This window comes from Idiotropiscis lumnitzeri, chromosome 2 (genome assembly GCF_059441095.1).
Source record: "Idiotropiscis lumnitzeri isolate Australia: NSW breed Sydney's pygmy pipehorse chromosome 2, RoL_Ilum_1.0, whole genome shotgun sequence".
Lineage (NCBI taxonomy): Eukaryota > Metazoa > Chordata > Actinopteri > Syngnathiformes > Syngnathidae > Idiotropiscis > Idiotropiscis lumnitzeri.
The window spans coordinates 9,445,115-9,458,712 of record NC_142392.1 but is presented as its reverse complement, the minus strand read 5'-3'; the positions used below and the strand labels follow the sequence as shown (position 1 = coordinate 9,458,712).

Genomic DNA, 13,598 nt, shown 5'->3' with positions numbered 1-13,598 from the left:
CGAAGGACCTCGACCACATCCACCGACCCGTCCACACCGGAACAAAAACACCCACCGCTAAATTCTTCTGATTTAGTGTGGAACTGACTGTAATTTTCTCAAAGGATGTCCAGTGCTACTCTAAAGGACTACGACATAATTCATTAAGTCTTTGTGTCCCGATAACCTCATCTTCGCGCGTTGATGCTTTTCGGCGTAGTTAGCTTAGCTTGTTAGCTAGCTAGCCGCTAACGAAAAGAGGCACATGACTCATCGCCAAGCAGAGATCGAGTGCGGATTTTTTGGAATTATCATTTGAAAATGTGTGAAATAACGACACCCAAGTACAAAGAGGAACTTTGTGGAATAAAAGAAGAGAACGAGCAACATCATCAACTGCTGGACGAAGTTTGCAAACAGCCTCGTGTTGTGCCACTCAAAGCAGGTTTGTACACGTCTTACTCTCATTTGCTTTGTTTCGAACGACTTTCTTTCATTAGAAATATGCATCACAACATTAAGTTGTTTGGGGAAATCGTTCAAGGTTATTGCCGTTTTATTTTTAAATATTGCCTTTTACTTGCAGGTCTGCTGAGCAATTTTTTATGTCAAATGTAATCAGTGCAGAAAATATATGCCAAAGAATAACCAATAGTGAGGGGTGAACTCCATGTTTTTCCCAGGATAAAATTTGAACTCGTTTAACATTTTACATTTTCTGGTTTTGATATCTTGTTCAAGCAATTCCTTACGGAAGGAATTCTGCCCGACTCTAAAAAATGTGCACACTGCGGCGAAAACATCAATGGCGGTTGATCAATTTTAGTGGATAAATTAAATAAATATTACGTTTTTAAAAAAAAAATCAAGTACGTATTGGTCTTATTTATTTATTAACTTTGTACTGGCTTCGTCGAATGAGAGTCAATGAACCTCGGGTGGCTCTGCACTGTTTTGTGCACGTGTGCATAGTTTCACTTCATCCAAACATTTAAAATACATTTAATGCATCCATCCAGGGTTGCACGGATCTCATCAGTGAACAAGCGCATGCTGCAAGGAATGCATCTGCATCTTTGGCTTACTATGGGCTTAAAAAGGGAGAACGTCACAACCCCCTTTTCCACCAACAAGTCCAGGAACATTTAGTTCCTGGTAATAAAGTTCCTGTGGCCCAGGTGGTTTGCATCTCGACTGCAACTAATAGTTCTTGATAATTTATGCAAAAGACAACGATGACGGAACAGTGGGAGGTGTTGTGTTACTTTGTTACTCATTCCTGACACCCTTTGGCAGTTAAGCATCATTGCAGTTCCAAAATAATTTAGTGAACTCTTAAAATATTATGGTGTATCTTAGTCTAATTTGAATATGTATTGGATAACTTTAATATAAACAGTCATTATTCAAATATGTCAACATGAAAGTCAGAGTGAAAGTGTTGTTGCTTAATGCTTATGTGAAGGGATTTTGTCTCTTCAAACATAATTTTGTTTTAAATTTGATTGCGAAACAGAAATTTTATTTAAAAAAAGGGGAATGTCGGAATGTACTAGCAGGATAAATGTCATTTTGGGTAAAAAAAAAAAAACAAACAAACGTAAATCATGCAATAAATAGCCACTCTGATTCCAGGGCCCCTTTAATTCTTTTACGGATCCAGATTATAATGGAAGCAAAAAGTACCCACGATGAAACTATCTCTAAATGCAAAATGAAATACTTGTAAACATATTTCACTTGAAGGATTCCTATTTTATCAATGACATTATGTTGCGATGGCCCCCAGTGGTCTGCATCAATATGTTAGGGTCCCACAACAGGTGTTCCATCAGACGCACACAATAGCCTGTGTGTGCTAACTTCAGCTCGCTTCCAGAAACGTCTGTGACTATGTCAGGAATGAAATAGGGCATCAGCCGCAACGTGCTTCCTTTTTAAATGCTCGTTTATCACTGTTGTGCTGCTAAAAGGAGGTTTACATCGTCGGACGTAATTTTGTAAAATGCCCCCATAGTCCGGTCCAAGTTGGGGTCGCACGCATTGCATGCATCACAACATTAATGCGGCAGGCACAAGTCAAGGTAGCACAGTAGAAACAATATAAGACAAAGTCACCGCATGAGCTTTGACTTGACCAAACCAAATGTGTGTTTGTCTTTTTGTGTCCGACAGACGTCAGTGAATACAATCTCTGTTCTGTGAAAGAGGAGCCAGACTTGACTCACATCAAAAAGGAGGAGGAGGAGGAGGAGATCAACAAGTCACCAGTGAACGGTGTCCCAATCAAGACTGAAGATGAAAACAAGGATGAGAGTGAGGACAACAGAGGGGCGGAGCCTCCAAGCAGCATCTCAAGTAGTCACGTGACAACAGAAGGTGATGAAGACCAATGGGGACCATCACAAGTACATAATGAGGACACATTATCAGATGCTCATCACGATGATGATACTTATGATGATGATGAAAATGATGATGATGATGATGATGGGCAAGCCAAAGGTGAAAGGGCATGTCACACAGACTCATTAACTTCAAAGTTGTCTTTAAAAGGGCACACAAAAACACACACTGGAGAAAAACCCTTTTCCTGCTCAGTTTGTGGCAAGAGTTTCTCTCAAAAGTCGCATTTAACAAACCACACAAGAACACACAGTGGAGAAAAACTTTTTTCTTGCTCAGTTTGCAGTAAATGCTTCTCTCCAAAGTCTTTAGTAAGGCACACAAGAACACACACTGGAGAAAAACCTTTTTCCTGCTCAGTTTGTGGCAAAAGCTTCTCTCAAAAGGCACAATTAACAAGGCACACAAGAACACACACTGGAGAAAAACATTTTTCCTGCTTAGTTTGTGGCAAGAGTTTCTCTCATAAGATAAGTTTAACAAAACACACAACAACACACAGTGGTGAAAAACCTTTTTCCTGCTCAGTTTGTGGAAAATGCTTCTCAAGAAAGACATATTTAACAGAACACACAAGAACATACAGTGGTGAAAAAACTTTTTCCTGCTCAGTTTGTGGCCAAAGCTTCCTGTATAAGTCAACTTTAACAAGACACACAAGAACACACAGTGGTGAAAAACCTTTTTCCTGCTCAGTTTGTGGCAAGAGTTTCTCTCAAAAGCAAGATTTAACTAAACATAGAAGAATACACACTGGAGAAAAACCCTTTTCCTGCTCCGTTTGTGGCAGAAGCTTCTTTGATAAGTCAACTTTAACAAAACATAGAAGAACACACAGTGGTGAAAAACCTTTTTCCTGCTCAGTTTGTGGCAAAAGCTTCTCTCAAAAGGCACAATTAACAAGGCACACAAGAACACACACTGGAGAAAAACCTTTTTCCTGCTCAGTTTGTGGCAAGAGTTTCTCTCATAAGATAAGTTTAACAAAACACACAACAACACACAGTGGTGAAAAACCTTTTTCCTGCTCATTTTGTGGAAAATGCTTCTCAAGAAAGACATATTTAACAGAACACACAAGAACACACAGTGGTGAAAAACCTTTTCCCTGCTCAGTTTGTGGCCAAAGCTTCCTGAATAAGTCAACTTTAACAAGACACACAAGAACACACAGTGGTGAAAAACCTTTTTCCTGCTCAGTTTGTGGCAAGAGTTTCTCTCAAAAGCAAGATTTAACTAAACATAGAAGAATACACAGTGGAGAAAAACCCTTTTCCTGCTCAGTTTGTGGCAAAAGCTTCTCTGTAAAGTCAAATTTAGGAATCCACACAAGAACGCACAGTGGAGACAAGCCATTCAGTTGCAGCGTTTGTGCTAAAAAATTCTCCACTAAACGGAGTGCTAAGAGACACGATTGTGCTGGTGAGAATAGCAGCGATCCTTGAAGCTTAAAAAAAGAAAACAAAAAACTGAAGGAACTGACTCTTTGTGGTAAGATGTAAATGTGATTTTGAATGAAATATGATAAATTTAGTTTTGCATAGCTCTTTTATTGACACTAAGCCAATGTGATCATTGCCAGAAGAACCATTGTGTCTGAGTGATGATTTTTTTTTTTGTGTGTTTACTTCAAACATGTAAATAAAATTAATTGCTTTTGCCTGGAATAACATTTGTTAACGTTATGCTTTTCAGTTGTCTTTTTAATCGTACTTAATGGAAAAGGTGTGAGAAGAAACTGCTTATGAAATCGGTACCTTCCACAGTCATCAATAAAATCACTTGTTCCACTTGCTCAACTGGCCTTCATTACGCAGTGTGAAAAGGTGAAAAACTAAACTAGAAGTTGAACTATGAAAAGAACCAGAAAGAGAAACGCAAATCGGCTCAGTTTCTCTCAAAGGTTTTGGTATGTCAGGAGTTGGCAACATGATGGCGACTGGAGTCAGCGCTGGTTTTCTCGGTGTGTTTGGCTGGGTCGTATAGGTATGGTCCATTGAACAAAACTCAAAGTCTTCAAATATCCCCTCACATACATTTAATATTTCACTTTCTGAATAAAAGAGATAGAAAATAGGCCTGAGCATTGTTTATGGTGGTGGCAATTCTCTCGCCAGGTCAGTGACCTTCCAGGGTATGAGAGTATTTTAAGGTGGTCACTAGTAGACTGGTCGTATCAACGGGGAGACGCATCTGCTCTCCCTCTGGGGGACTTTTGGAGGGAAATCCCAAAGACTAGCGTGATGGGAATGCATATGCGTCACGTCAAGTCAATTTTATTTGTATAGCCCTTAATCAGAGACAGTCTCAAAGGGCTTTACATAACCACAATCGACATCCACTGATATTAACCCCCAGGAGGGCAAGGAAAAACTCCAAAAACCTCAGTAGGGGAAAAGTGAGAAACCTAGAGAAGGGACCACAGATGGGGGAATCCCCCTTCCAGGCTGCAATGGATGCCAACTGGGCAACATTTGACACATAAAATGATGCTATACAATGTTAGATGAAATAATCTGAGAGTCAATCAAAAGAAGTGCTGCAGGAAGATGACTTCAGTGGAGTGGGTCCTCATCCAGGGCCGTAATCTCCATGGCAGCATATCCGAGGATGAGCCTTCGATCTTGTACCGGTCAGTTGGTGTAAATTCAGAACAGCCACTTCCAAGTGAATCACCATCACCTAATTCCCAAGCCCGGGAATTGGGAACAGAAAAAAAAACAAAGAACAGAAGCAGTAAACAGGCCAACAAGTAGTTCAACAAAGTTCTGAAATATAAGGAAATCAGAAGAGGCGCTGCATGAAGACGACTTCGGCAGAGCAGGTCCCTTCCCGGTTCGTCAGTGCCGTAATCTTCAAAGCATGTCCCCATCACCTAATTCCCAAGCAGGGGAAGGAGGGGGCAGAAAAGAGAAGAAGCGGCAGTAAACAGGCCAACAAATAATTAAATTAGATGCTAAAGTATATAAATAAATTGATCAAATGTCGCGCTGCAAGAAGACGACATCACTGGAACAGGTGCATGCCCAGTTGGTCAATGCCTTAAACTTCCTAGTGGGTCACCGTCACCTAATCCCCCAGCCGGGGGAAAAGGGGGCAGAAAAGAAAACAAAAGAAAATAAAAGCGGCAGTAAACAGGCCAACAAATATTTCAGCTAAATGCACAAGAGTATAAATGCGTCTTTAATAGTGTTTTGAACATTTCTACTGAGGTGGCGCCTCTAATATCTGAGGGTAGTGCATTCCAAAGCATTGGTGCCCGAATAGAGAACGCTCGAGAACCTGCGGACTTCTTTTTGGCTCGCGGGATCACTAAAAGACCAGCATTTTGTGAGCGAAGGTTTCGGGACGGAACATATGGTACCACGAGGTCAACGAGATAGGAAGGTGCTAAGCCGTGCAATATTTTAAAAGCAAGTAGCAGAACTTTAAAATCACATCTCAAGTGGACCGGAAGCCAATGCAAATTGGCTCATATCGGGGTAATATGATCAAACTTTCTCGTCTTAGTTAAGAGTCTAGCTGCTGCATTTTGAACTAACTGCAGACTTTTAATACTCGACATGGGGAGACCCGAGAGCAAAGCGTTACAATAGTCGAGGCGAGACGTAACAAACGCATGGATTAAGATTTCCGCGTCACACGTTGATAGAATTGGGCGAATTTTAGCAATGTTACGCAGATGAAAAAACGCAGTTCGAGTAATATTTTTAATGTGCATTTGAAAAGACATAGTTGCGTCAAATATAACACCGAGATTTTTTGTTGAATCCTTTTGGGCAATATTATATTTATCGATACTCAGAGTGGTGTCTTTGAAAAAGTACAGATGACGCGCTGGTCCAATGATGAGCATCTCGGTTTTATCTGAGTTAAGACGCAAAAAATTGAAAGACATCCATTGTTTAATTTCGGCAAGACATTCCTCTAATTTATCACAATCACGTGGATTTGTTATATCCAACGGCATGGATAATTGCGTATCATCAGCATAACAATGAAAACTAATGTTATATTTCCGTATAATATCACCAAGCGGTAGCATGTAGATGCTAAACAATAGAGGTCCAAGTACCGATCCCTGCGGAACTCCACATGTGATCTTACAAAGATCCGAAGTCGCATTGCCATGAATTACACGGTGCGTCCTCTCCGACAGATACGAATTAAACCAAGAAAGCGCTGAACCTGAAATACCAACACACGTTTCAAGGCGTTTTAATAATATGTTATGATCAACGGTATCAAATGCGGCACTAAGATCGAGTAAGAGTAATATTGATGAGGTGTCGGCGTCCATAGCTATGAGAAGATCATTAGTAACTTTAGCAAGGGCCGTCTCAGTAGAGTGGTCGGCTCTAAAACCCGATTGGAAAGGTTCAAATTGATTATTAGCAGTCATATATTCATTAAGTTGTTGCGCTACGACCTTTTCAAGAATTTTTGCAATAAACGGAAGATTTGAAACCGGCCTATAGTTGTTGAGACTCTCTGGGTCAAGGTTTGGTTGCTTGTAAAGAACAACTTTCTATTGTTAACTATATGCATCAACACATCGATTTGTTAGAGGAAAATGCCTTTTTTTTATTTAGCTTTTATTAACATCAAAACAGCATACACACAAACCAATCAAACATCTTTTTTGCAAGTATAAAAATCCAACTAAGGGTCAAGATGAAAAATATAAATAAATAAATATTATGCTACATTACCGCTAAACCAAAAATATTTGAACAACCCCTGTCAAGTACAGAAATGCTACCCGGTAGGAGACAACGTTGGCATAATGTAAAGGAAATTTCCCCAGATTTTTCCAAAGATTGTGGGCTTCCTCCGAACTCCAAACAAAATATTTTCTGCCGTACAATAAGAAGAAAGTTCATTCAACCTGTGACTCTGTGATGGTGACTTCTCACACTTCCAATTGACGAGTACTATTTTTTTCCCAGCAGTGCTGGCTAACAAATTACATTTGTGACAATCCACATGAATCATATCAACATCTCCTAAAAACCAGATCCTAGAATCATAAGGTATGTCAGAACAAATGAACCTTCACACAGTGGACACAAAAAAAACACCGTTCTCAAATATAAACATTCCTAAAGCATATGTAAAAAAAAAAAAAAAAAAAAATCACCCTTATGCAGCTTTGTCCATTTTTTGGCCTTTTTTGGGTGTTTATGTATTTAAATGCTCGATTATCACTGCCGTGCTGCTATGAAAGGGAGGTTTAATTTGGTGAAATTCCCCCCTACCCCATGGACCGGTCCAAATCCGGGTGGCACGCATTGCTCTATGTGAGGCAGGCACAAGTCAAGGTAGCAGTGTAGAAACAATTAAGTCACCGCCTGAGGTTTGACTTGACCAAACCAAATGTGTGTTTTGTCTTTTTGTGTCCTACTATCCTACTATCTCTGTTCTGTGAAAGAGGAGCCAGACTTGACTCACATAAAAAAGGAGGAGGAGGAGATCAACAAGTCACCACTGAATTGTGTCCCTATAAAGACTGAAGATGAAAACAAGGGTGAGAGTGAGGACAACAAAGGGCGCCAAAGGGGCGGAGCCTCCAAGCAGCAGCTGAAGTTATCACAGGGTGATGAAGACCACTGGGGGTCACAAGCACATAATGAGGTCACATCATCACGTTCTCCTGACGATGAGCGCGAGCGCGACCGCTTCCGCCTTCCCCGCTTCCTGCAAATCTTGAATGAGGGTTACAATGAAGATATCGATAGACGCAATGCGAAGTATTTCAGACAGACCTTCGTCCTCCACGATGCTTACACGCAGTGGCCACCGACTTCGCTATGGCTTTGGTGAGTCTCAATTTAGTTGATCCATCCATCGGTTTCAGTTGCAAATTATCCATGGATGCCTGGGTTTGACAAGGGGCTGGAGAATTGGCATCAGCGGTGTACTTGGCAATCAAATGGTATTTTAAACTGGACGTGCTGCGATAGGAGTTCAGTTCACGATGGCAATACACATAAATGACTTTGCTCTTATCAATGACACCATGAGGTAAGTTAAAAAAAAAATTGCCGTTCAGAATTGAATTTGCGTCATTTTTACCAATCGCCATGATGCTTTTAGTTCTATAAACCGGCGAAAAATCCCCACAGCAAGCCCATGCAGGCGTGTCCTAAATTTCGCGTGCTTGATGTTTTTTTTCCCGTCTCGCAAGCGTCAGTGCTACGTCATAGGACTACTTTGTTTATTAGGCCAAGATGGGTCGTAATCGCTCGTTAAAAATATTGACGCCGTTAAAGAGGGGTGTTGGATTAAACACGTTTTTCTGACACCACTTATATATATATATATATATGTATATATATATATAGAATAGAATAGAAAGAATAGAAATCCCTTTATTGTCATTGTACTCAAGTGTGCAACGAGATTAGAGGGCTCCCCTCTCCAGTGCAATACAACAATAATACAGACAATATATAAATTAGATAAATAAATAAGACAGTGCAATGGAATTCAGTACTGAATAGGGCATATAGAAACACATCACAATGCTGTTTTGCGAGGTTAGGGTGGTCTCGTGTGTGTGTGAGAGTTCAGTATGGAGATGGCTCTCGGAAAGAAACTGTTTCTCAGTCTATTGGTCCTTGATTTGATGCATCTGTAGCGCCTGCCAGAGGGCAACAGGTCGAACAGGTGTGAGTTTGGGTGGGTATTGTCTTTGACGATGTTGAGAGCCCTTCTGAGGCACCGGGCGGTGTTGATGTCCGACAGTGAGGGGAGAGGGCAGCCAATAATCCTTTGCTCTGTTTTGACCGTCCTCTGGAGCCTCACTCTGTCCGCCTCAGTGCAGCCGCTGTACCAGGTGGAGACACAGTACGTCAGCAGGCTCTCGATGGACGAGTGGTAGAAGGCCAGCAGCAGCTTCCTGTCCAGGTTGAATTTCCTGAGGACTCTCAGGAAGTGCAGACGTTGGCGGACCTTCTTTACCACTGCTGTGGTGTTGTGACTCCAAGAAAGGTCATCGGAGATCTGTACTCCCAGGAACTTGAACGTGTGGACCCTCTCTACACACACGCCTTCGATGCAGAGGGGGGGTGGCAGCGTCTTGTTCCTCCTGAAGTCGACGACAATCTCCTTTGTTTTAGCAGAGTTAAGGTGCAGTCTGTTGTCCTTGCACCAAGTTGTCAGTCTCTTTACCTCCTCTCTGTAGGCTGTCTCGTCACCTTCCGAGATCAGACTGACCACTGTCGTGTCGTCAGCAAACTTGACGATGGTGTTGTTGCCGTGGGCCGGGCTGCAGTCGTAGGTGTAGAGGGCGTACAGGAGAGGGCTCAGCACGCATCCTTGGGGGGAACCGGTGCTCAGCATGAGGGTGGAGGACGTGTAGGGGCCGAGCAACACAGTCTGGGGTCTGTTGGTCAGAAAGTCCTTAATCCAGATGCGTGTGAGGGCAGGGAGGCCGAGAGTGTCCAGTTTGGCGACGAGGATGTCTGGGATGATCGTGTTGAATGCCGAGCTGTAGTCCACAAAGAGCATCCTTGCATAGCTCTGCTGTTGTTCCAGGTGGCCCAGTACAACATGCAGAGCAGTGTCGATGGCGTCCTCAGTGGATCTGTTAGCCCGGTATGCAAACTGGTAGGGGTCCAGAGTGGGAGGAAGGCAGTCCCTGATGTGCTGGAGAACCAGCCTCTCGAAGCACTTCATAATGACTGGTGTGAGAGCAACAGGACGGTAGTCATTCAGGTGGACGGCTGGTGACTTTTTGGGGACAGGAATAATGGTGGAAGTTTTCAAGCAGGAGGGGATGACTGCCTGAGCCAGGGAGCGGTTGAAGATCCTGCAGAAAACATGTGACAGTTGGTGGGCACATGCTCTGAGGACCTTGCCTGGTATTCCGTCGGGTCCAGTAGCTTTCCTGGGGTTGACCGCCAGGAGCGCGCGCCTCACATCGTGTTCCTCTACGATGAGTGGGGGGGAGTTGGAGCTTGAAGTGCGGGGGTGTGACGGTTGGGGCGAGTCAAAGCGAGCGAAGAAGCAGTTAAGCTCCTCTGCCAGCGATGCACTCGGGTCTACAGAGGTCGTGCTGCTGCCACGGAAGTTGGTGATGCTCCGTAGACCCTGCCACACCTCCCGTGGTCTGTTACTGGCAAGGTGGGCCTCCAGCCTCCCCTTGTAGGTTGCCTTGGCTAGCTTGATGCCTTTGCTCAGGTCAGCACGGGCCACCCTGTACTGGGCTTTGTCGCCTGACCTGAAGGCAGCGTCCCGGGCCTTGAGGAGAGCGCGAACCCTGCTGGACATCCAGGGCTTCGCATTTGGGAAGGTCCGTATAGTCTTTTGTTGGGACACAGTTTCCATGCAGAACTTGATGTAGTCCAGTACACAATGCGTGTAGACATCAAGGTCCTGATGATCAAAGAGGTCCCAGTTTGTGTCATGAAAGCAGTCCTGTAATTCACTCATGGCGTCGTCACGCCAGGTTTTCACAGTCTTTGTGGTAGGCCTGAATCTGCGCCTGAGAGGGGTGTACGCAGGTGCGAGCTGCAAGGACAGGTGGTCTGACTGGCCGAGGGGGGCGAGTGGGAGGGCTCTGTATGCGTGCTTGATGTTCGAGTACACATGGTCGAGAGTGTTGTCTCCCCTCGTCGGGCACTTGACATGCTGGTGAAACTCTGGGAGTACAGTCTTTAAATATATATCTATATATATATATATATATATATATATATACAGATATATATATATATATATATATATATATATATATATCCATCCATCTTCTGAACCGCTTCTCCTCACTAGGGTCGCGGGGGTGGGGGTGGTGGGGGTAGTGCTGGAGCCTATCCCAGCTATCTTCGGGCAGTAGGCGGGGGACACCCTGAACTGGTTGCCAGCCAATTGCAGGGCACACAGAGACGAACAACCATCCGCGCTCACACTCATACCTAGGGGCAATTTACAGTGTTCAATCGGCATGCCATGCATGTTTTTCGAATGTGGGAGGAAACCGGAGTACCCGGAGGAAACCCACGCAGGCACGGGGAGGACATGCAAACTCCACACAAGATGGCCGGAGCTTATCGGGTTCGATCCCGGCTTCGGCCATCTTTTGTGGAGTTTGCATGTCCTCCCCGTGTCTGCTAACTGAGTGATAGTCAGCTCTGAGCCTAAAATGTTGATACCACTTAGTTCGTTATATTTGATATGATCCGCCAAAAGATGAGATAAAAAAGGGTTTTTCGGTGGCCCTCGCGCCTTCTGATGATGTCACGCTTTAATCACGTATTTCTGAAATATATTTCTTCGTCCCCCAAAAATTATATATATATATATATATATATATATATATATAAAAATATATATATATATATATATATATATATCGAATCATAAAACACTGCACGTGATGGTAAACTGTCCATTGTGCCGATAGATGGTATTCGCATGAGGTTAGGCTTGCTGTTGAGAGTGGCATGGGGCTTGTGTCTCATGGTTGGGATGGGAGAGATGTCAATTTGGGACACATCGTCAGTAGTGTTCCATCAAATCACTGGGTGTTTCGGCCTTTATCACTAGACACCCTCATCGATGGTGGCCAGCGGCGGGTTGATCACGCCCGCGCTTGTGCCCCATGCCCAATCAACTGTGGTGGATGGTTCTGCCCTGGGTACTCAAGTGGGATGACGGAGATTAGTGGTGGGATGGGGAGGGGGTGCGGGGGTCATTTTGCTGATCTATGAGCCCATGAGGTGTCCTTCCTCTTCATCCAGATCCACTGGCTGCCTCTTTCAGCCGCTTTCGAGAGTGATCTGACTGTGTGCCGCAGAGCCTGTCCATGGATGCCCAGGTCTTTCAGCAGCTTGATGGTTGATGAGGCCACAAACCCTCTGCATCCAACTTCGACGGGATAGACCTTGGCTTTCCACCCTCGTTGTTGTGCGTCCGCCGCCAGTTCAGTGTAGCGCAACTTCTTACGCTCATAGGCCTCTTCAACTGCATTTTCCCACGGGACTGTCAGCTCTGCAATGTAGACAGCCTTCAGTGAAGGGGACCACAGCACTAAGTCTGACCTTAGGGTGGTGGCTGCAATCTCTGCTGGGAAGATTAGTTGCTGACCTATGTCGACCAGCATCTTCCAATCCCGGGCCTTTGGTTAGCTGACCAACTTCTGTCTTGAGAAAAGGATGGTGGGGCTTTTTCTGTCCCTCTCTGACAAATTTTGGTGCTGTAATGGTAGTGGTGGCTCTTAAGGGCAAGGAGTTGATGGTAATTCTCTTGCTTTCAAGCACTGCTGCCAAGCTCTTGAGAACCTGGTTGTGCCTCCAGGTATAGCGGCCTTGTGTGAGGCTGGTCTTACAACCAGTCAGGATGTGTTTGAGAGTTGCTGGTGTTGGGCAGAGGGCACAGGTTGGATCTTCGCCATACCACTGGTGGAGGTTTTTTGGGGATGGGAGCAAGTCATTGGTAGCTCTGATGATGAAGCTGATGTTGCTAGCTTCCATCTCCCAGAGATCCCTCCAGCCAAGCTTTCTTTTCTCCAGGCCTTCCCACCTCATCCACTGTCCCTGCTTGGCAAGCGAGACAGCCTTTGCAGACCTTTCAGCCTCTTCCTGGCGGCGCACCTCCTCCACGACCATTTTTCTTCTCTCTGCGGTTGAGGCCTGACACCAAGTTGGTTTGCTTGCTGTAAGGCCAAAGCCTTATTAATATTAATATTAAGATTGAACAAAATAGTGACACAAATATTGAAAAAGTAACTACAGTAACGAGTAAACATTGAATACTAAATTATTACTAAAACAGTTCAATGAATCTTGAAATAAATAATGAATCACCGTAGTTTAATGAATACTGAAACGAATAATGAAATATTTAAGTTAGTTAAGTTATAAACACTGAAAACATTTTTTAAGACTCTAACATTTAGAGAATAAAACAGTGATGTATTTTAATTTAAAATTCGCAACCATGTCGCTGGCGAAAAACCCTGTAAAAAGGCAAACATGTTGACATAAAGTTTCACTTCATCATGTCAACTGTTAATAATAGAGAAATACATTTGGAATACTATCCAACCAACAACATGGTGTCAGATGTATAAATAAAACCAGCAACAAAAGTAAAATTCAATACATCTCTCAAGTTCATATTTGGGAACTAATATGTTTGTTCATGTGCATCTTGGGTTTTTCTCTATGTTTAGAAGATAACGATGATTTGCATCGCAAATGGTGACATCT

General features: G+C 43.6%; 1 protein-coding gene across 1 annotated transcript; it reads left to right on the top strand.

Annotated features, from left to right (window-relative positions):
- The first annotated feature begins 300 nt into the window (after positions 1 to 300).
- Positions 301 to 4,132, top strand: LOC148341633 (uncharacterized). The gene is made up of 2 exons (XM_088287902.1): positions 301 to 424; positions 2,155 to 4,132. The coding sequence occupies exons 1-2, from the start codon at positions 301 to 303 to the stop codon at positions 3,828 to 3,830; spliced, it is 1,800 nt and encodes a 599-aa protein (XP_088144028.1). The 3' UTR covers positions 3,831 to 4,132.
- Positions 4,133 to 13,598: the final 9,466 nt, after the last annotated feature.

What these genes read in the sequence shown, in the direction of transcription:
- LOC148341633 (XM_088287902.1), top strand. Translation starts at nt 301, where the DNA reads ATGTGTGAAATAACGACACCCAAGTACAAAGAGGAACTTTGTGGAATA. An exon ending in TGTTGTGCCACTCAAAGCAG is followed by an intron (nt 425 to 2,154) that starts GTTTGTACACGT and finishes TGTGTCCGACAG; the next exon opens with ACGTCAGTGAATACAATCTC.